Source organism: Brienomyrus brachyistius, chromosome 19, assembly GCF_023856365.1.
Source record: "Brienomyrus brachyistius isolate T26 chromosome 19, BBRACH_0.4, whole genome shotgun sequence".
NCBI lineage: Eukaryota > Metazoa > Chordata > Actinopteri > Osteoglossiformes > Mormyridae > Brienomyrus > Brienomyrus brachyistius.
Window position 1 is genome coordinate 2179647 of NC_064551.1, and position 24044 is coordinate 2203690.

The 24044-nt window shown below is 44.3% G+C and overlaps 2 protein-coding genes across 11 annotated transcripts in view; both read right to left on the bottom strand.

The window, feature by feature from the left end:
* Positions 1–812, bottom strand: part of myo6a (myosin VIa) — a 61219-nt gene extending 60407 nt beyond the window's left edge. For 3 of the 6 annotated variants that reach the window (XM_048985094.1, XM_048985090.1, XM_048985088.1), the window contains exon 1: positions 488–811. In XM_048985094.1, coding sequence (XP_048841051.1) covers positions 488–524 — 37 coding nt within the window. In that variant the 5' untranslated portion in view covers positions 525–811. Of the gene's footprint in view, positions 1–487 lie in introns of all 6 variants that reach the window. The other 3 variants (XM_048985093.1, XM_048985092.1, XM_048985089.1) reach the window with 2 other exon arrangements.
* Positions 813–2209: 1397 nt separating this feature from the next.
* senp6a (SUMO specific peptidase 6a) lies at positions 2210–23488 on the bottom strand. 5 transcript variants are annotated; one of them, XM_048985103.1, is made up of 24 exons: positions 23306–23488; positions 16995–17085; positions 16469–16532; positions 15045–15175; positions 14657–14800; positions 14391–14411; positions 13700–13773; positions 12930–13045; positions 11746–12160; positions 9371–9612; positions 8806–8940; positions 8578–8611; positions 7464–7649; positions 7123–7304; positions 6648–6775; positions 6449–6565; positions 6224–6346; positions 5615–5707; positions 4922–5256; positions 4449–4537; positions 4129–4220; positions 3644–3712; positions 3166–3316; positions 2210–2970 (listed from the first exon to the last, which is right to left on the bottom strand). In XM_048985103.1, exons 3-24 carry the CDS (start codon positions 16514–16516, stop codon positions 2770–2772), a joined length of 3126 nt encoding a protein of 1041 aa, XP_048841060.1. In that variant the 5' UTR covers positions 16517–16532; positions 16995–17085; positions 23306–23488; the 3' UTR covers positions 2210–2769. The 5 variants fall into 5 exon arrangements, with proteins under 5 accessions (XP_048841060.1, XP_048841058.1, XP_048841057.1 ...); XM_048985101.1 differs by lacking the exon at positions 23306–23488 and adding an exon at positions 22960–23299 and having other exon boundaries at positions 12945–13045; XM_048985100.1 differs by lacking the exon at positions 23306–23488 and adding an exon at positions 22960–23299.
* Between the last annotated feature and the right edge of the window lie 556 nt (positions 23489–24044).

Sequence of the window (24044 nt, forward strand, 5' to 3'; positions counted from 1 at the left end):
TGACAATCCCAGTGCGGATTATATTGTCCTGCTAATAAACTGGGTTGCTTTACCTCTACGATTGACCATTTAGGGAGATGGTTTCCATCACTTTTCCCCCCCAGAGGGTGGTGGCAGCCATGTGCCCCCCCCTGCCAACTCGAACCCTGACAATAACCCCCAAGATGACGTCGTGTCAGTCTAGGTGCTCATTAATTTTTGAAGTCCAGTAACCTAGCACTTTCGACGTATTTTTTTAATAGAGGACATCCTACCCGAGACTGAAAGCTAATATAGTGTAAGGGCCTCTAATGAGAGGGTCATCTGATGCACTCAGTGCTGCATCATGTTACTTAATGAACAAATATGTTTCTTCAAACGTGTACGTATGACTTTATCTTACACTTAACAGGTTCGTGACTCCATCTTTGTCTATTCATGTCTGTCATCAGTATTAAATAATTCTGTTATCTAATCAGTTGACGTGATTGGCATTTTAAGGATTTACCTATTCGGCATCTGTTTCTCTTGCTGTCGCATATCATTCAGAGTGACTGTAATCCATTCATAGAGCAGGATATTTTCACAGCTGCAATTCAGCATCAAATGCAGAATTAAAAACAGGAAGAAAAAACAAGACTTGTCCTTTAAAGTTGCACGTCCTTAAGCAATATGGTTCTCATCCGATATCTTGAGCTTCTCCCGCTGCCATATGGTAATTCAAGAGAAATATTCCGTTGTGCTTTCAGGTCCTCGACACATCACTAATACACAAGCTCGTCGAGTGGAGTGAATGCTCTGGGAAGGAACAAGAGCAGTCCTCACGACACAGGGAACAGCCTTACTTTTAAACGCTTATTCCATCTATGCCTAAATTCTTCCTTTCATGCTGAACAGGACCCAGCACATAATCACCTGCTCACCTGGTGAGCCAGACACCCAGCTCTTTATTAATGTCAGCGTGACGACACCTTCTCGACCACATGGTTAAAGCAAACCACTGATTATGTTTTTCCTTGTGGTAGAAAAATATATTTTCTAAAGAAGAATGAAGAAGAATAATGGGGGAAAATAACGAGCAGCGAGAAAACTAAACTGCAGACACAGATTAATACTTTAGTCAAATATAAAGCACCGAAAGACTTGTGCTTGCAGAAGAGATTTTCCATGAATCCATAGACTAAATCCAAGGCAATAGGTGCAGAAAACATTAACAAAAGATGTGTGCACTAAGCTGTGGCATATTTGCGAACAGTTACCACAGCCAGCGCTGAGGGCCATTGGCTACGACAACTAGATACAATCGCATCTTCTGGTCAGAGGGAACGACTCACAAGGCGAAACATCATCACGCCACGTCAGCAGTTTTTTTGCAGAGATTTGTAGGAAAACACCAGGCACAATTTCACAAAGTGCTACAGTTGACAATGTTTGCCGCCGCAGGGTGCATTACGGGAAATGGGGAGGCAGCATTCACGACCGCGAGTAGAAATCATGGCACAGGCACATCTGAGACACGGTACCAATAGAAACGGGAAAAAAAATTATTCTTACAAGGTAGATTTATGAAAATTCTAGACAAGGACACCATTAATTACATACTGGAAGGACATGTATTTTTTTTTTTTAAACGAAGGCCAAATTAGTGGCACTTCACATTAAAGGTTCTGAGTTGCAAGGCAAGTTATAAACGTAATAAAATCTGAAGACTCAGGAGCCCAAGGCCTCGTACGGCCCCCTGCGGAAGTGACAGTGAGAAGGTGCTCCGTTATGCTCATCTTGACCCGAGAGACGCCATTATTACATGGTGAGCGGGTGTCTGACAGTTAACAGAGCGCCAGGATGCTTCGATCAGTCATTTCTGCCATTTGTTGACAGTTTGATGATTGGTCCACGGTCTGCGTTTGTTCCCAAATGCAGCAGTGTGATGTTCATAGTCTCCTGAAGACGCAGCATCGGAAGCGGTGGCTGATCCATCTGCCAGGCTTAGTTGCAGGGTACCAGATGGCACTGGCAGAAGAGGTGCTCTTCTGTGAATAATTAACCAGATAATCCGACAAACTAGCAAGTTACAAGAAACAGGTGAGGGAAGTTGTTCCCTGACAAAAGGAAAGACAGGAAACCCTGCTGTAGCTCTTCAGGCGGCTCGTTACAATTAAGCATCCACTCTTAAAAATAAAAAGACAAAAAAAACACTAAATCTTTCATAGTAAGAAGTAAAGCGCAGGTCTTTCCTCCATTTCCACGTGTTTAATACTCAAGGTTTATCCACAAGTACGTGGTCACAGGTCAGAAGGCGTTTTAAACAGGCACCAGCTAGCAACTTTCCTTAAAAAAAAAAAAAAATAAGCTGGAAAAACAAACTCCCACTGGATCATTTTCAACAAAGTAACATCCACTTTACACACAGCTCAAAGGTGGGGGGAGAAAGCTTTGTGCAAGAACATTGAACAGTGTATCACACAAATTCTTCAAGCTCCATAGAAGTGTAACAGCCTTCTGGTAACGCAGCAGCTGAAAGGTTATGAATGGGAGGGAAAAAAAAACACTAAATTACAAAGGCAGCATGAACTCAACATATGTACATTTTTTTATTTGATACAAATTTAAAATGTTCTCTGTCATTAACGGAAGGAATCAGTCAGTTTAATAGAATAGAAATAAGGAAGTCCAGCAGCGTACAATCATGGGCAGGCCCATCAGGTGACTGGGTCCAGTCTGGGCCAAAACGGGCCGAGTGGGACCGAGGCGAACCATGACAGGATAACAGTACAGCAGCAGGGCTGGGTTTCAGGGTGTCGGGGGGGACCTCAGGTCGGAAACGTCCCCCAGCTCCAGGTCTCTGGGGGCACACTGGCCTTTCTTGTCCAATTGCTGCTGGCTCTGAATTTTAAGAATGAGCTCCTTGATTTCCTCCCGCTTCGTCTTCATTCGCTGCTGCGGAAACCACTCGGACAAGTTCATGGGCAGATGGAAGCTGGGGATGGGGCTCTGGGTTGGAACAGGGCGAGATTGAGGACAGCGTTAGACAGGTTAACGCAGCAGATTTTATAACGCTACAATAGCCCGGAGTCCCAGGTTTCCTTTTGGGAATTAAAAGCAAAAATCTCCCGGCAGGACCACAGCGAACGTCTTCCATCTCACTGAAGTGAAGCACACGCAGGAGGAGCCCAGAGGGAACCTCACCTCAAAGAAGCTCTCCACATACTGCAGAACGTAGACTCCGCAGTCGCTGAAGTTGTCTTGCTGGGGAACTCGGGGACTGGACCCTCTCATGACATCCTTGCCAAAGCTCCTCTGGGTCCCCCTCTTAGCCTCCCACTCTACCTCCAGGTACCTGCAGGAGGACAACCTCTATGCCTTAATTTTGAATGTATACACACAGTATACATGCAAATGCCAAACACGCAAAATACAACCTTTGGTGCCACATAGCTGACTGCATGCCAAGTATTCAGCAGTATGTTGCGCAATTAACTAGAATTTAAAAAAATGAAATTTCTTGTGCAGCAAATATACACTCAGCTTGCCAACCAGGATGACCATGAAGTTGTAAAACTAGGGCGTATTCCTTATATATTACGTAGCTGGTACTATGCTGTTTCATCAAACGGCTACTTAAAGATTACGTAGAGCAGGAAAAGGGAGATTAAAAATGATTTACTCTCGTAAAGTTTTCACCACTGTTGACCTGGTTGGACCACGCAAGGAGTCCATTATAAGGATGCAAGGCCTGGGAATCAGAAAGGCACAAACAGGCACAGATCACTTCCTCATTCTTGCTGATTTGTCAATATGGTTGTAAGAGCTGGTCCAAGGTTACTGCATAAAGGCATACGCCTAAACAGCAGTCTTATCTAGAAATTCCTTGGAAATATACATTTTAAATCAGTTTTGTTATTAAAACTTGTTCTCAACTAGAAGAGTCAACCAAATGACATTTACGTTAGCATTTATTAAAAGGACAATTTGCCAACCATTGAAGACATAGGGGGGGTTCAGAGGACTGAAATTAATCTTAGGCAACTAACAATACTGCAAGGGATACTGCCAAGTAGGGATACTGTGGGATATAGCACCACCTACTGACAGCTAAAGAAAGTACTCCTAGTAATAAGGCACGGTCAGAGTTCAGTGTGGATCTCTTACTGTTTGCAGATGTCGGCTCGGGAGGTCCATTCAGTGCTCTGACAGGAAGTGAGACTATCATCTGCTAGAGTGCCATCTTCACTGCACTCATCCTTTACAGAGGCAAAGACAGATTCCAGTTACATTTCAGATTGCCACACAAGTTTCCTGTACCAAAACATTTCCCAAGATGACGGCACACTTGTTTGACTTAACGCAGATTTTTCTCAACAACTGACATTCTTCTCAATGTCACGCATTCGACGCCCTGCATTCAAATCCACGTCTACATCAGAAGACAGGCGTCTCACTGCAGCAGTGAGAGGGTGTAGGGCACCTACCTGACTGGAACTTTGGTCGTCTGAGAACGTGCACACATCCTCCGCTCTGCCCTGGCCTGCATAACAGACGCTGATACGGTGCAGGCCATCTACAGAGACAAACAGGGCCTTTCAGTGCCATGCCAAAGTGAAACCAAAGAGAAATGCTGCAGATCCTGGCCGGGAGACAGGCAAATCTGGAGATTTTATCAACAAATGTGGTATGGCTTCCAGCAGGTACAGCCCAAGGCAAACAGCACTGAAGAAGCCTTCTTGTGTACTACTTTAACCAAAAAAAAATAATAATAAATCAGCTAAGCTATTTTAGAGCACAGGTGCATATAATTATAACAACCTGGTCACATGACAATACAGATACCGTTTGCTTTAATCAAATACATTTTGGAGCTAAGTGACTGCAGTTATCCCTTTCTAGGTGTTGTGTTCTAACTGCTTCAAATTTATGATTTCTACTCTTCTTGTGGGCGACTCACCGGTATAGTATGGCTGGGGATTGCTCTGGCCATTGAGTCCTGTGCTGTGCTCCCGTCCACCACCTTTGGGGGGCGCTGTGGAGCATTTGGTCTGATCACTGCTGGAGTCGCTCTCAGAGGAAGCGTCTGCGATGTGCTGGCCATGCGGCGGCGACTGCTCCTCTCTAGCTGGCGGCCCCCGCAGCAGCTCGTCTTCTGCCGGGGCATCTATAAGGCTGGCCTTCTTATAGGGGCTGGCCCTTGGCACAGACCCCATGCCCTGGTACAGAGGATTGGGCTCTAAAATCTGTCTCTCCAGGCCCGGGAAGCAGATCACAGCCAGGTACCAGTGAGCCCTGCAGTCAGAACCATCATGTCATCTGCTATTCTCCTTCCATGTCGCCTGACTCCGTTGTGTAACCATCACCAGAGAAAATGCAATGTTGATGCGAGAACCATGCAACGCCGGCAACTTTACAGGCTGCCCAGTGCTGCAGAGGGGCCCCATTACTGCAGAACTGCTATCAAGCAAGGTTACTGTGATTTACTTTGCAAGAAAGCAAAGGCATTGATTTTAGGACAGGCAAGAGATTTATTTGAGGACCAGCATTAGCAACCTGGAGCCATGTTGGAGAGGTGATCTTCCTTTTGTGTGAGAACTGCAAAATATGTGCAACAGCAGCTCGAGATGCAGGCGCAAGCCCAGACACTTACGACTCATTGATGGGGACAAAGATGAAATCCTTCTGGAACAGGTCCACATGCCGGGTCCACGTCTTTACCCTGTTGTGCTTCTTTTTCTGGATTCTGGAAAACATTGGAGGGGGGAGGGGGCGTGAGTTTCTTCTGGTACCAAAGAAACAGAAGGTATGGCTTATTAGGTATGGCCACCCCCTCCACCACACACACACAAATACTGAGACGGGAATTATCCAGACGACAAACAGCTCCATGGTTTCTGGATGGTGTCTGTTCAATATGATTAAGACAGCGACTTATTCCCTCTGATTATTTAGTTGATTTTTTATTTTTTTTTAATCCTAAACGGTCTCTAAATCAGGCTCTGCTATTTTACTGAAAAAATTGTAATAGTAATTATCGTGAATTTTGCGACTTTTGAATTCGTGGACAAAGTTGCAGCTGATTGAAATAAAGTAACCATTTCAAAAAGTGACAAAAAGGAAAAAAAAAACTGAATAATTGAATTTGATCACTGAAATATAATGGGATGTGTGTCCATTGTAGCAGACATGGAAACACTGGCACTGGCCCTCGACCTTCTGGTATTAAGACTGCATGTGTATAAGGGAGGCGCAGACTCACGGCAGGTGGGCAGCATCCGGGACGTTCCTTCTCTCTCTCTGGTTGAGACGCTTGTAGAAAAAGGAGCTAAAGACATGGCTGCGCTGGGCGTCTTCTGTCTTTAACTTCTCAAGAAACAAATACCTAACAAAAAACACACATATGCAAATACGAATAGGAAGGATTCCTCCATTTTCCAACCACCTGGAAGCATAGAGTTGTACAAAAAAAAAATGAACAACTTACTTTAAGTAAAAGTCAATGATGACGTCATTCAAAAACTCCCCGTCACTGAGACAGTGAAGGTCCTCATTGGTGACAGAAATACCCCCTTTGGCTGGAGCTGGAGGGTAAACCATCAACCTAACAGACAACAAGAGACGTTATTCTAGGGAAGGCTGACCTCAGAGGCTCAGTGAGGGGCTGAAGGGTAACAGTCACTCACTTAACTACGGGTCCCGTGAAGGTGGGCTGGAGTTCAGACATGTCCTCTGCCTCGTCATCATCGTCCTCGAAGAAGGTCTGAAGGCGTGCGGACAGGCGTGTCCTTACTTGACGAGCGTCCTCCATCACCTATGGGGCAGGAAAGGTTGACACCATCACCGCACTACCTACCCCTTTATGATATCATAAAAAGATAACCTAAAACTCTGAAGATGGTTCACCCACATGGCAAAAGGCATGCTACAGCATTTTAAAGGCAGAACGTGTCTCAATTGAGAGTTCATCGGTTTGGTACGCTACATGTTGCATTTAATCCGAAACTCTATGGTGCCCCCTAGCGATAAATCAGTAACTGTAACTCCAACCATTGCTGCACTGCTGGAATGTCAAATATCCATCAGCGGGTTCCCACCACCGACTGATAAAGCGCATTGTTCGCTCACACGCACAGTGGAAATGTCCATGAGTGCACTCACCTTTGCTTCTGATCCATTATACCGGACTAGCCTCTTGTTGGCTTCCTCAAATAACAATTTGGCTGGAAAGTCACTTAAGTTGTTTGATCTGCCGATCTCCTGAAGAATCTCTTCCAGAATGACCTGCTCCCGCATGGTGAGCCCATCCTCAAAGATCAAGACGATGTACTGCTCAGCCAGATCTGACCAAAGCCAAAAGCGACAAAGTGGAACTCTTTAAAACTGTTACCTCATTAGACACCCAAAGACGCACGCGGCAGGGTGATACCGATGAACAGCATACAAGGGAAAACACACACAATGGTCCACAAACCAGAGGGAGGGGGTTCCTAGGTGCCCACCTGTGCTCTTGCAGTCGTACCACAAGCTGTGCTCACGAGACATCCTGAGCTGGCTGCGCAGACGCAGGCACTCGCTGGCTGTGGTCTGCAGGAAGAGCACGGGCAGCTTGCGCACGGTGCACCACTCGCAGCTGGTCAGCTCCGAAGCCCTCAGCCTCACTTTCTCCAGGACGTCCTGCTCTGGACCTGCCACGGGACACCCAGAGGGTACACCTATAGTCCAGCCTTGCATGCATCGACAGTATATGGCTCTCAGAAAGTGACAGAATGCACTCTGAAATGTATATACCACAGAGTATACCACCTCCCCACATACAAACAGGCACATGCCTGTGCCGAACTACATCATGTAACTGAATACACACACATGTACATGTGCACGCACGCACGCAGGCACACACACACACACACACACTTGTATTCATATCTTTATTGGGACTCCTCATTAATTTCTATAGGAAAAACCCTAATCCCAACTATGACACCCTTAACTCCAACCCAGCCCTAAACTTACCAAACAAAAGCCAAGTGTTTTGGCATTGTTCGTTTTTTTTTTATTACATTCACAGATCCCCACAAGGTAAAGAGTTAGAGGTTATCAATTCATTGTGGGGAATCGGGTCTTCACAATGTAGCAATTACAAAAGCACCCAGACACAATGATCTAGGCTATATCAAAGCCAAAAGGAAGTTGCTACAAACTTTGTGCCCCGTGACAGCGCTCATATTGGGCCCCCAACCCAGACCAATCCAATGATGTTCCAAATTTTTTAGGGTCCACCACTCAGGGAATCCTAAACTTCCCCTTTTATTGCACCCTGCCAAAGGACGGCTGTAATCGTGTGAGCAGAGACGGCATGAAGCTTCCCACTGCCAGACATTAAGCTCCTGCAATAAGCTCTCGACCTGCCCACCCACATGCCTCCCACCAATACTTAGAAACACAATTACTTTCAAATAAATGCAACCCAAGCAAAAATAAAAAAAAATGCATTTCACCAGTTTCAGTTATCAGCCCTGTAACTCAAGAGGTGACCAACACCTAACCAGAAAAGGTGGAAGACCCCGGTATGACCGGTCGGCCAGCGGGAGAGCAGCACTGCCGATCCCTTACCTTCAGTTTCCAGCTGGATGTAGTCGACGGAGAACTGAAAGGAAAACGGACCTTTTTACACTCAGATTCAAGTCCCGAGGAGCAGAAAATGCAGATGGGTTTGGAGCATGAGAATAGAGACCCTCAGATTCGAAAGCCTCAGATTACGTTACATCCTTAATTTTCTAAAGTCTCGGCATCGACGGAGGATGGGGAAGGCAAGGTGAGGCGTGTGTGGGGCGGCCTTACGATGACGGGCTTGGTGACCATGCGGCGCAGCGAGCCCAGCCGCACGCTCCGGCAGTCCAGGATGATGCTGTTCATATTGCTGACGACCTTCCGTCGCTTGAGGTTCGTAGCATCTTCAGTCACCGCATTCCCAAACTGTAGGGGAAAGGCCGAGGGTGAGCCGAGCTGCAGGCCAGCTGCAGGGCAGTCACAGCACGGCCGTGCCTGCCAGGCGACAGCGAGCGCAGCACCACCGACACGGGGGAGGGGGACACGCAAGCCTTTCTCTAGGGCCAACAGGTGAGGCTATTCTGCTGAAGCCAGGCTTGAACCAGCGACCTTCCAATCATAAGCACAGATGCTTAGGTCACCAAGCCACATGCTAAGTGTGGCTCAGTATGTTTATCTCTTCTAGTGCGTAGTCCCACAGAACTGAACTTCTAGTGTGTGCGCCGTTTATGTTCTGCTGTTGCCATGTGACTTTGCATCAGCACATAGGTGTACCTGTAATTTAGCAATCCAAAGGGGGGGGGGCACACACCACGATACATAAAACTCAAGTCAACAGATGACCATTGCTATTTACTTGGTCTTTCATGCGAGTCTTCCTCGGCAGGGTGATCCTGGAGTCCATATCCATAAAGAAGCTGGAGTTCAGCTCCTCCTGTTCTGGTAGGACTTTCACGGCGGCCTCCACCCTGCCGCCACAGGGCGCCGGTGAGGAGTGTGCCGAATCTGCAGGCCTCGGGGAGACACTGTCCAGCCGGCTGACGCTGCCGGTGCTGCTGTTCTCTCCATCCTGGTCCTCGTCATCGCTGGACAGCACAACTGAAACGGCACAGATGAGAGTCGCATCAGCATGTGACGTCATACCAGCAGGAAAGACCTCAGACATTAAAGGGAAACTTTTTAGTCATGTGCCAATTGCTCGCCAGCATCTCTCACACTGACGGGATCTGGGGCATCTACTGCTAGGAAAGACAGATATTTGAAAATGAAGTATTCAAAGTTTGCCAATTTTGCTCATTGAATGTATAAATGATAAAGCAGAACCTTTTAAGTAGGCTTTTTTATTAAATAGGATATTCAAGTTTTTGCATGCCAGATTTGACTCATATTACCAAAGAACAGGCAGGAGAATTAAAGCTCTCCTTCCACAATACAGAGAAGGTCCATATTTTAAAATTCTGCGACATCTACACAAACATAAGAAATACTAAGAATAAGAAACACTGCAATTACTGCCTTACAGAATTGGGCCGAAACAACTGTAAGTAGCACTGTATAATCAAAATTTACAGGCATCGACAAATTCTAAATATTAAAGATGGATGTGTAACACAGCGCAAAAAAAGCTCTTTGCTTTCATACCAGTTATGTGTTGTGACGTTTTTTCTGTGTTGAATTGTCCTTACAACATAAGAGGATCCAAAACATTTGTACACATTACCCCACAAGTTAAACATGCAAACATGCAACCATCTAGGTTAATTGGCAGGCCTGGAAAGGACCTAGACTCCCTGCATTGACCGTCTTGCAAAGATCTTTGAGGAAGGTGCAAATATGATCCAGACTGACACAGAGGCCTAGAATAAGAACCATGGGTCAGCAGTAAGAAACTCCTGCAGACAAAAGAATTGAAAGCCTGGTGAAAAACATACAAAAAAGACTGAGAAACTCTCAGGAAGTCAAACATTCTACAGGAAGTCAATCATTCTACAGGAAGTCAATCATTCTACAGGAAGTCAATCATTCCATTCCTCAGCTAAAGCTTAGCTGTCTTTCAAACAAGACCCACTAACCCGAAGGACAGCAGCAAGTACAATATAAGGATGACTGAAGGGCAAGTAAATGGCCATGTCAATGTCTAGACCTAAATCTGATTAAATTGCGATTAGACGCAAAATTGCCCCACCGAGCAGTGAGAGGTTCACCGATACCTGCAGGAAGCCAGCTACTTTTTCATGCATCACTTCCCTGGTGTTGCATAATCTCCACTCTTTGTATTAATGGTTACTCCGGTTCCTTTTCATGCTCAGCTTTGGTTGGAGACGTAGCAAAATTTAAGCCAAATATGCAAGCATGCAGCTTAAAAAGTGGGTCAAATAATGTATATTCAACAGTACGGTATGGCTAATAGTCAAGTATTACTACATTTCACAAAAAATTCAGCACAGTACTAATATAAAACGATATATTCAGATTTTTGTGGTTTGAACAGTTGCAGGGCCCCTGACAGTTTGTGATTTCCGTTTCCGTGCAGGTGTTTGAGGTCTGTAAACACCAAACCTCATACTGGAGCCTTAACACCAAGTTGAAGAAAACGTCCAAATCATTCTACAACAGGACCTTATAATCAGTCCGGCCACCTAATCCGACTTGCACACTGTTATCGTAACCAATTAGTCACCAGAGCCCATGCACTAGTCACCAAACATCCAGCCATCTAGAGCTGTTAAAACCTGGATCCCCGGATCCATAGACGATTCGTTAACTTCACTCTGCCATTAAACTTGCATTTCCGAACAGATTCAAATACTCCTATTGTTAAGTTTCTTTCCCCAAGAAAAACAATGCCTTTTGGAGATCCGTGTGAAAACAAAGAAATGCAAGAGGCTGAGAAAGGCACAGTATAGCTATTTTTGGCCATAAACCTTTTATCTGTGACAGCAGTATAGTGACATTGGTTGTATAGTGTTGTATAGTGACAACAGCTCAACACAACCCCACCCAAGGCCATGATCAGAACAGTGAGGCACTGAGGGGCACACAACAAGGGTCACACTCAACAAGGGTCACACTCAACAAGGGTCACACTCAACAAGGGTCACACTCAACAAGGGTCACACTCAACAAGGGTCACACTCAACAAGGGTCACACACGTGTGGGGCTGCCTGCGGGCTCAGGCCTTCTGTGCCCGAGCCGTCCTGCATGTTCACACAGGCCACACCGAGACTCACTGGGGTCATTGAGCTCGTGCTGCTTGCTGGGCAGCTGCCTCTTGCCCCTGCAGGCCTTGGCGGAGTAGGTGACGGCGCTCCCCGGCGCCCCTGCAGGCCGCCCGTCCAGCGGCAGGCTTCCCCGCGTGATGCGTACAGGCGGGCTGATCACCACGTCGCCCCGCGGTGCCCTCATGCCAGATGCCGCGCCGTAGAAGCTCTTGCTCACTGCCAGGCTGTTTGGTCCCGTGGCCGCCTGCGGTCGGATGGGATTCCTGGCCAGGGGGGGGACGCGGGGCTCCGCGGGGGTGGGGAGAGGGGCTGGGGTATCCTCAGCCAGGGGGTTGCCGCAGTTCTGGCATCGCACGTGATCTTCGCTGGGCTTGTCGCACTTGCCGCACACAGTCAGGTAGTCCTGAGGGTCCAGCGGCTGGGGCTGATGAGGCACGACAGAGTCAGTCAGCACTGACCCACAGGCCACCGCAGCCAGTTCCAGCATAACAGCTGACAGCCCCAAACTCACCATGCCTCCAGCTCCCTCTACTGCCAGACACCGGGACCCCGATACACGTCAAGTGTGCAAGACACCTCTACCCCAGGACAAGGCCAGCTACACTGCAGCACTATACATCTCGACAACCCCCCCCCCCCCCCCACCAAAGTGGCTTACAATCAAATGTGGGGTCATCGGGGGTCAGGGAATGTCACTGCAGAGAGCTCAGTGATGCACTGGCTTAAAAGCGATTAAAACTGGGCACTGTGACTGCTAACGAAGCAGATCAGATAACAACTGGGACTTCACTTTGGAAAACAAGAATAAATAAAAAGAGTAGAAAATTAGCACAGCTGTTACACAAAAGTGTTATAACAAATGCGTGCAGCAGCCGTGTCTCTCGCACACAAAGGCAGCAGTGCTGCACCGAAAGGGGCTTCCTTGGGCAGGACAGAGCTAATACAAGCTCAGGCACATAACCCACTTTTTCACTATTAAGGGTTAAAGGTTTACACAAAGTGCACGCGCATTGCGCTCTCTCTGTACAGAGACCGCGCAGGATGCTGAGTAGATTGATTGTTTCGGAAAAGCCGCGCATATGGGAGTGTGACAGAGAGACTGGGGGGCATCCCAGCCGTGCCGTAGTAGCGGGAGCCCAGGCCTGGCGTGTGGGGGTTCGGGGCTGCCGGGACTCCATCGAGCTGCCATCCACCTGCGGGATCCTGACCTCCATCCTCTTGGCTGACGAGGTGAAGCTCCCCGAGGCCTCCAGAAAGGGCCTGCGCCTGTTCTGCTGCACCCGCCGCTTCACGTCCGCCTCCTGGCTCACTGCAGCAGAGGGCAGAATGAAGAAACCTAAACGACAGCGACTGGCAGGACGGCGATCTGGAAAGGAGGCCCGATCCACTTCAAGGTCACCCCGCATCCTCTGCTCCAGCTTCCCCAGGGACAGGTGGTCTCACTGCACCCCCCCCCCCCGGTTCTTTCATGGAGATCTTCGGATTGGCAATAGAAGCGTATCCTATCCTCCCCAAGCTGCCAGCCCACCCCCAATCTAAACCACAGAGGCTTATTTCTAACAGTCTGTCAACTGCTCCTCTCAGACAACCTTCATGACAGCCCTGCATTCTCAAGCGAACAATCTCTCGAGTAACAGAAAATATGGACGGTACACAGCTTTCAGACATCAAAGGGGACGATGCCTTTCAGGGGGAAATTACAAAAAGCCCCATTATTGATTTATGTGCAGAATTACCACAATTGCGAAGTGTACGTTTTCGGTCTCCTGTGCGTGTTTGTGGTAACATATTAAGGCCTTTTTGACAAAAAGCAACACACATTGTAAATGTAAGCGAAAGGTGCTCCTCCTATCTGATCACATATGAGAAGCTGACGGTTCAGTGGTTGCTTTGCACGGCTAGTGTGTCACCAGCTAATCACATCCTATTAGTCTGCCAAAGTTTAAAAAACAAATTTGCTTACCTGGGATTTCTGGGCAAGTTAGTATAATGCTGTCTAACTCCACTCTTTGGATCTGTTGGGTATTGTAGTCTTTTCTGCAAGGGGAACAATTCTCTAAGTCAGCTTTCCTATTCAAACTCATTCAAAATATGTATGTTCCGGAACTAAAAATGCTGCAGAATTTTTTTCAGTTCAGGAAATCAAACTATATAACTCAGCATAAATGTGAAATTAATCTACTCGGGGAAAAAAAAAATCACAGAAAACACAAATAATATGTTTTAAAAAAAGGCCAATTTATCATAAATCCAAGGCTAGGTTAAAGTTTAGTTTTTGACATCATCATCCAGTCTAGAAGATTACAGACATTATAAGACACGCCGTGCAAAACAGTTGCAAAAAAGTACCACTGCAACAGCAAAAAGCATCCAGAAGTTTACATGGAAAAAGAGCAGAACCGGAGGAGCCAGTCAAACATCACCATGACTGTGACTGACGACAAAGCAGCCAAGCCAACCTCTATTTGACAAGCATGTTGTACAAGAAATGAGCCGTCCCAAGCATGAGATGGAAAACAGATGAGCTGGGACACCTGAAAGCATGCGCTCAGATGTCACAGAAAGAATTCAGCCAGCAACCAGCCAGCAACCAGCCAGCAACCAGCCAGCAACCAGCCAGCACCCAGCCAGCACCCAGCCAGCACCCAGCTTACCTTTCCTTCAGGTCAAGGTTGCTTAAGGATGACACAACAGTAGATGGTAAGAAACCAGCTACTTTACCAAATAGATCTTTGTTAATAAAAGTCTTACTGGAACAACTATGATAAAAAAGTCTTCAGATTTGAAAACAAATCTCCATAAAAACACAGACTTGAGGGTTAGCTAAAGAAGTCTAAAGTACATCAGGCTGTAAATCACACTCATCCTGAAGTTCACCATGAACATAAACACAGCGAGATCCCACAACGATGCCTCCTACCTCTGGACGTTCTTCCCGATAACAGCAGGTGCGTTCGCATGCTGGAACAGCCGCCCCTGAACGACGACCCCTTGCGGTGGTGTATGACTGACAACAAAATAATTGGTTCTATTGGGTGGTGGAGTTACGGCATGAGGGTTTTCACTGGGGGGGGAAAAATAAGAGGGGAGATAAAGCTCCAATCAAAAAAAACAAAAAAAAACCACCACAACTCCGCCAGTTTTCACCACTGGGATCTCCATTTCCTTTCACAACTCGCTGAAGCGATAATAGGTTTTGATGTGCCATACATAGAGGCAAATTATCAGCTAGAAGGAATAACCTCCCTCCTCCAGACAAGTTGGTTTGTTTTGCCACATCCTTTCAAAAAATTACATCAAGGTACTACCTGTGCTTCCTTCCAGCCCCTAGCTTGAGGACCCCCAGGCCGTTCCCCTTCAGCAGCCGCGAGTGGTTAGTTTGTTTGCGCTCGTATGTTTTTAGGTGTTCGCCCGCTGTGAAGTTTTTCAGCTGAGGAGACTGTTGGGGAGAAACAAACATGTCAGCTTCCATCTGACAGTCAGTTGCCACATAATCAAAGTATGTCTGTATGGAGGAAACGCCTATAATTAGAGCTTGTATACAATTTAATGCCAGTGCAACACATTAAAAAAAAACACTGCTAAAAATCTGTGATGCTCTCTCTATCCTCAGCAGTAATCTCTAACATCTGCACCTGCTTCATGAAATTGAAGGCAGAGTCACAAACGCATACTGACATTTATACCTTGCAAGACGCTAGACTGATAACTACTAGGCTTCCACAACGTGTGACGTTAAAGTCGACATGCTTGTTCTGTACATGCAACTGTCACCTCAGAAGGACCAGGACAGACAGCTGGGTTGAGAAATGAAACTGAGCAAGCTTTGCAATATTAATGATTGTCTGGTATGCGTTTAAAAATCAGTGTAGCGTTTACTGCCGCTGTTTCTGCATAAACTCTCTTATCTTCATCCAAGCTGTCTTACTCACTCATAGACAGTGTGGCATGTTTGTGAGAAATTTAACAAAACGGGAAAGGAGGAGAAAAACGAACAAGAACTGATCATTGCATGAAAATATTATGCATCACACAGAGATGATATTAATCTGTCAGCACTTTGGGTCTGTTAGTACAATTCATGGCACACACACATGAAAACTAATATGATCGACTATTATGAGACATATTTAATTTGGCTATAGTACATTGTACATATACAGTGCTCACAGGTGGTCTTGGGATTCTTGCTTAATTTTGTAACAAAAAGTTGCAAATTTATTGGATTCATAACAAAAGTCCTTTGACAAGCAATGTTTAATATATATGCACTTATATTCCTCAAAACGATTTTATTTTTATTGTCAGTTTTGTTCACTTCTGTTCTTGCCATTTTGCAATCACTTGCAGTTGTAGTCACCTCCCAAAGGGATGTTAAAACACAAATGTTTGTTATTGCAAAGGTGTTACTAATTTAAAAACCCCCCAATGAGACTGCTTATCAATGAACTTTTTAACCCAGATCAGCTGTTTTAGAGCTATAATTTTTCTATTATGTTTCAGTTTATTACTAATTGAAATTGTTTGCCTTAGGTATTGTTTACCTGTTGGTTGTTTAATGTGATATATAGTTTTTACAAATGAGAAAAAGATTTTTGTTACATTTTTACCGAATTAAGCAAGCATCTCAAGGCTTTCTGTGAGCACTGCATTTTGACTACCAAAAATTTTAAATATTGCAATGTGGTTTCCAAAATCACCCAGGAATAACCCTAACAAGCAGGAAGCATACCTGCCTGCCCCCAGCGGCACCCTCCCGCTGCTCCTCCGCCTCGTCCATGCTCACTCGGGAACTGCTGTGTTGCACCGAAGGGAAAAGCAAACAAGTCAGGTGCTGAACACAGTGGACGCGACCCAAGAGAAACCAGGTACACTTCTGAACTAACAGCCAAGAAAGTTCTGAGGTTTGCTACTACATCCAAGTAAAAAAAAAAACAAACCAGATGTCGATCTACGATTGGCACTCATTCTACAGTGACAAACGTATACAACATGCACAAAGCTCTAAAATGGGGTCAACAGGTTTCAACCAAAGGCACCAAATGTCAAAGACTTAAAAAAAAAAAAATCATGCCTGAATGGCCTTATTCACATCAGAAAAGTAAGAAAAAGCAAAATTGCCAGATTCTATGGACCCTCTTGGCCACATTCAACAACTGCACATTGTAATGCAGATATTGGTGATTACTAACTACCACATAAAAAATAAGCAAAGGTGTAATGGCCTCAGCAGAAACGGGTCATGCAGAAGTGCTTACTGGTTTGCTTGCTCCTCACTGGCATCAGAAAGAGAGAAGCTCCAGTTTGCCTTGAAACCTCCATCTTTCTTCGACTCTGATTTGTCAAGAGCTTTAATACAGATACAATTGAGGTCAGTTCACTGCTATGATTTCTGGAATGCTATTAGAGCATGTAACACAAAAAGGCAATCATGCCTGCATGGTTTAACAGAACGGTTATAATGCTGGCATTATGTGTTTCACACTAATGGACAATGGCTTTTCCAGATTCTCTGGAAACATCACTGTGTAGAGTGTGACAAGACTGTTTGGAAACATCGGTAGCAAGAAGAATGTGATACTCGCATCGCACCCAGCACTGCACATGCTGTATCCAAAGGCTTTAAAAACACGCATTTGTAAAAACACCTATAGAGCAAGATTACGTGTCACTGTATACTACTTCCTATGGCTGAAAACTAAACAGTTAAACCAATTCAACAAGGTACAGAGGTTTGGTTTTTACAGGTACGGGGTCAAAAAGTACTTCAGTTAAGAACAGCAGATGCCAAAGTTTAGCAGCAGTTGGTGAAGGCAAATTCATAAATTCATAATGAAGAGGGAAGTGGCAGCAGAAAAAATGCTATCAAGCAGCAAATCTATGCTGCTTTAGAGCGAGAGTTCATTTAGATTAACACTGAAAAATCTACACTCGCCACTCCATCTGGAAACAAAGAAACAATAGAAAATGAAGGTACAACTGCTGCTACCATTAAGCAAAAAAGACAAGAAAATAACTTCCTCTGCTTCTATTCCTGACCGTGATCTAATTTGCAATTTTGAACGAAAATTGGCCCCATCTCTTGATAAAAACAGACTTGCTGGGTACTAGGCACTTACAAGAAGGGGTGATAATTTTACATCACATCACCACGGTATTTTTCACTTTTTAGACGGTGAAGATATTATATCACTTTAAACGCTCTTACAGTTGGGTCTGGGTGGTCTTACTTTGAAAAGATGTAAAAAGTGACATACGTAATGTTTCCTCATATTCAATGCATAATCGTCAGAGTAACAACGCAAGGTGAATGATAAGCTGTTTCAGCTGAAAGTAGTGGATTTTACAGGTAATTTCAAATAAAACACGGGGTCGCCAACTTTGGTCAGCTGGCTGTAGTGAGATTTTCAATTTGGGACAAGTCTGCACACACAAGCACCTGCATTTAAATATACATAACAGTTCCACTGCCTTGTAAATAGGCTGTAGGGTTGGTAAACTACTCCAGCGCTTTTGATGTCGCCAATTTTAGGTTTATAATGGGATAATATAGATTTTCTGTACGATTTCCTGCATGAGCACGAGTCTGAAAGCGCTGCACCAGATGGGTTAGAGATGATTACTGTGAAAACATGTTTTTTAATTGTTTCACCCGAGTTGATTTGCATAAAAGAAAAAACATTAATTTATACAGTTGTTGTGGGGAAAAAAAACCTTTGAGGAACATGAAATCACCAATAAAATATATCCATTTATCCAACATTTCATAAACATGCTGCATCTGAAAGCTTGTCAGCTGTATGATTTCAGGATAGAGCATCCACTCTCTTAGGAACATTACGGGTTTTTGGTTGAGAGTATTAGATTCGCCGCTGTCATTAACATTAACGGCGCATTAGTGTAAACAAAAAGGCTGCATTCGCCAAAGTACTTCTGCTGGGCGGTTAAAGGAGTTTTTTGTTCATTGGGCTGGGAAAAGGTGCTTCTAGCGTTAATTGGGCAGTTGTGCCATTTACACGCACCTTGCATGAAGGCAGTGGCGCACAGATATGCTGATTTAGCAAATGTCTCGCTTTTTAATTTGCTACTATACATTCATGTAACCAGGTTATTATTTAATGTGTATTATACAAAATATATCAAATGTGTTTTTGAATTTGTTAATGTTCTGTTGCAGTATATTTGACAAAAAATTCACAAAACGCAGATAAACCGGTTACACATGAGAACAGATATTCAGATTACAACTGAAGCCTGGAATAAAATAAAATGCTTTATTTTTATTAATAGACTGTTGCATAATTGGGCTGTTGACTTACCGCGGTGTTAATAGTATAGTGCAAAGCCATATAGTACACAATCACACCGGTAATAACTATGATCCTGGTGTACCACCCACCCTCTACTTACAACCAATCATATGAGTTTGTGGTTTTTCCAAGTACCTTATCACAGTGATCATACTGCATTACAGCTAGAAGGGAATTGATTCTCCTGATTCTCACTCCTAAAAATAACTAGTAAACAAAATTAAAGTTTAAGGTGTTAAATAAAACAAACAAATGCATCGAAAAAATTTCCAAAACCATTTTTTTCAAGCTTTTAAGAAATGATACAGATCAAGATGTTACCTATGGATCACTTTTCTATAAGAGCCCACCCAGTTACAACGAACTGCATACAGAACGCTGACCAGTGCAGACAGGCATGCCATAAATCATTTTCCACTCTGTCCGACTCCCTGGTTACACACCCATTTCTTCTACACACAAGCTCAGATGTTCTGCTCTTGATCCTGCTGGGATGTAGCACAAGCATATTTCAGAGATCTCCCTAAAAAAGCTAACCGCAGAACAGAAAGGGAGGACTAAATGAGTTTGGTATAATTAGCTCAATCAAGTGCAATCAATTCCTGCAAAACTATCCCTATAGGAACAGGACTTGGGGGGGGGGGGGGGGGGGGGTGCCTTCCCAGGATACATTGCTGCAAAAAAGGCTGAAGTGCCAGATTAGGCATCACATTCAAACATGCTGCATTAGATTAAGAGACAGCAAACTGTTTGGGTTACACTTCAACAAGCGTTTAGTAAAAACCCTTATTCAGAGCACAGCCAGTCTAATAGGCTTGACGATTTCTAATAAGCTTAGACATTCAGCACGATGTTAAGTGCTGCTGTATCCCTGTATCATGCTATGTTACTATTTTGCACAAGTTTCTAAAGCAGTGGCACTAAGGAAGACTTATTTTAACAATCCGGTACGATATAGTGTTTCCTGACACAGTTTCTCCAAAATAGCCGACTGGGATATCTAGGTAATTCTGAAGCAAAGCTTATGCATCATCCAGCCCTCTCCACAAAAAAGGATTCTACATGAGTCTCAGTGCTAATGCTCCAAACTTCAGGTAACTCAGTTCAATAAAAAGAAGGCAACTTTCATACATCGGCAAATAAACTTGGGACTTACACAGCCGTAAACGTCAACATTAATTTAATCAAAATTCATTTGGCAATTTATGCCAAACATAATAAAGAGAGTAGGGCATCCTGAACATACAAAAATTCACCCTGACATGCTCAATTTGATCAGGTTTTACAGGCCATAAATACCTAACAGCTAAAGTAAATACTAAACCTACAGAAAACATGGAACTGGGATGACGCTGCTTCACCATATTAAACCGGAATTAAATCTGTACCATTGGTGCATTATAATGGTGTTGTGGCCCAAACTCATCTTAGTCTGAATCATCTGGCAGCACAAACCTGACAAAGTCAGAACGAATCATCAGTAAAAAGGGCCAAAGACCTATTAAAGAGGACTGGCATGTTCTACAATAAGATAAGCATGAAATTATTAAATGCTTATTAAAGCAATGAAAACATGATTAGAAAAAGCGCAGCTGTAAGCATCCTGGCCAAGCTGTAGAACAGGGATAGAATGCATCATCTGCAAGCTATTTAAATACCTGAATAACTTTATCGTAGCGACGCAAGTGCCTTGTTTGAGGGGAAAAACAGTAGGATTTACACCCATTTAGACTTTCATGGGAGGCACGGTTCTCAGACCCGACTTAAAATATATATATAGCAAGTTCAGTGACAAACGCCAAAAATAATTGCCAGGTCGGAAACACAGACTCCCTCTAGTCTTTATGACAAGCGTGACAAAGGAAGTAATGCAAGTGTGTAAAATCCAGGAGGGCGACAAATAAGGTCAAATCCAAAAAACAACAGAAATGAAAATTAGACACAAGCTAGTTCACTTCAAAAGAAAGAAAATAGTACTATACTATGAGAAGTAGTATTTTTAAGTTTACAATTCATGCAGTACTGGAGACTCACTTGTACCATAAAACCATACAGATTAGCATTAAAATCCCAATTTGGTAATTAAGAATCCAAAATGAGTAAAAGGAGATGGGTGACTGCTCATTGTACTGTAATACTCCCTGTGTTCTCTCTCTCAATGCTATAGCAGGAGCTCCCACAGCTGGCCTTGAAGAAACCCCAGCCCAGGATGGATTACAGGTTACTCTAGAGGACCAGAGTCATCAATAAGACTTCTGCCTATTTTTTTTTTATAATATTTGAATATTCCAATAAAACAGAAGGAAAGCTGGAAGAAAAACTTAGAATTCATTATTGAGAGGTTCAAAAAAAATTTTTGTCCAGCCTGGTACATTATTACAGATGATTAAATTTTCTCAGTCTGACATTGCTGAGTAATTGCAAGGCTTCCCACCAAAAAAGAAACTATACAAATGTTCAGCCAATTAATATCTAAATGAATAAATACAGCTTGGATTCTACAATTCTACAACTTCACTTAAGTACAGCAACAGATACTCTGCTGGCAAGACACCTGGAGGATGCAGCACAGCGTTTTAAGCAACATGCATGTTTTAAATCATGGGAACTGTCCACCCTGTCAGCAGGACAGTCTTTAGTCCTGACAAACTGCACCTGAAATTTTCCAAGAAACGGTCATATTTACATTTTGCTGCCTTCAGGTACTCATCACACTATGCCTGATGTAACATTACAGTTCATAAAGATGCCAGGGTGTACCTAAAGCACATTAAGATCACCCTTCACGATTCTAAGACACATGGCACTTAATTTTAGTCTACCACAATTCACTACACAGCTTCTACTGCAAGAATCCCACCCCACCCTAACACACACAATCTAACATGTCACATTCCCCACCAACATGCCACTTAAAACCGAGCTTAGCCAGCACTTCCAGCTGCAGAAACATATTTGTGACCAGTTTAAACTCGGCCCCAAGCTCTGTCTTTTAAAACACGTCGCTTCATTTCCATTATATTTGTCTAAATACAAATAGATTTCAAAATGCGATCGATTTCCTGAGCAACACACGACCTGCCTACACATACTGGCGACTGGTTTGTTCCGCTGATATAATCCTGGTAACTTGTTTGCTTTAATACGTGTTGACAATTCAGTGACATTGGTTTAAAAATACTCTAATTGTTGACTATAGTATAACAGAACAAATGTAAGGTGATTATATGCTACTTCAAACGAATAAAACTAAGAATATCAATGAAACAGGATAAGTCTTTAACTGTTTTACCTTAATTAAAGTGTCTATGTTTGTAGCTACTTGGATACATGGTGGTACAAACGCAGGCAGATTATTGCCCCCATGACGGAACACTTCTCCATCACCTATCAAACACTTCAGTAGGCCGACTGGGCTTTGGCAGCCACGCAAAACATGAAAAACAGAATGTACATACATATGTTACTGGCGGATTTCAACAGTATTGCATGTTTATTAAAAGGTTAGTCAGGTTTCCTCCTAAACCGCGTCTGCACTGAATGAACAACCCAGCAAACCCACCAACTACAAATGTTATTGTTAGCCAGCTACCTACAATACTGAACAAAATCCCGGTTTTAAAAGCGGCATTTAGACCACATATACACGAATTTGACTAAAACGTCTCAGGGTTAGTTAGCTGCACGTCAAAAATACAAGAGCCCAGTGTCTAGGCCAAATTAAACGGCACATAGCTAGTTGTCTATCTCGGTGGCTAGCTACCGGTCATCCGCAACAAATGAGACGGCTAGGCTAACTAGCCTGCGTTGTACACTAATAAATGTAAACGGCGCTGTAGGGTGTCCGCCTGAATAACGTCCAGGGTTTGAGGCAGTCCTCCGGCTCCGCCGCAGCATGCCGTCGCCGGCCTACCTTCGATGAAAGCGGTCCTTCTGCTGGCCATGTTTACTCCATTTCGCCGCTACAGAGCCGCTCGCCTCTATGTCTCCGCTCTCGGAGCACCGCGGCGTGCTTCGGCTGATTCGCGTCCTCCTCTCCCCGTCAGCTCTCACCCTCTGCCCGTCGTCCTCCGCCTCGGTAGACTTGTTTTAAATTCGCCCGTCTGCCTGCAGCTTACGCGCGGAGAGTCTATCGGTGTCAGTCGCGCGGCGGGGGGGAAGCGTTACATTGGCTGGCAGCTCGCGCTCCGCGCCGCGGACACTCTCGCGCTCAGTGCGATCGTGTTAGACTTACTACCGCCTCCATTTCCCATGCTTACCGATGGCTGGTAAAGTTAAAATAAGAAAATGAAACTCCGCTCATTTTCGTCAAGTACTCTCGGTGCAAAGTGGATGACGGCCGGTTTGGTTAAATTAAGACTAAGTTTAGTTAAGTATCAAGCACGCAGCGGGTCTGTTACTAATGTCAACTTAACATACAGTCCTCTGTAACCATCTCAAATCAAGCGCCCGGATGCGATAAGCGTAGGCCGCGGGGCCACCTTGTAGGAAATCCAACATTTACTGAAAAAGCATCTTTATTGAAAATAACCAAGGTTTTATTCTTTAAAGTTATAAATGTGTTTTAATGCATGCCGCTAAATGCAGATTACCAGCTCCTACGGTCATTAAACGTAATTAAATAAACAGGCGCATTTGTAGTTGCAACTTTTTATGTTTTAGACAAAAAAAAGCACGTTGGAAATTAATACAACTCGGCATATAATGCATGCAAAGAATAGTTATAGATTCCTTAATACATAAAATATCAGCGGGTCATCCTTTCACGGCGGAGAGTCCCACACACAGCAGGGGGCGACATTCCCTTGCGGTGGACTGGCGCCCGCACTTGGCTGCATGTTAGGGGCCATTGCTGATACGAGGAGCTAATTCACAGATGTCGAGTCTCTTGGTTAAAAGCCCCCAGTTTTCACTGTAATTTGCCATGTATACGAATTACAGATTAAATCTGATCATTTTAAAAGTCATCCTGAAACCCTATTTGAGATTATAATGTTT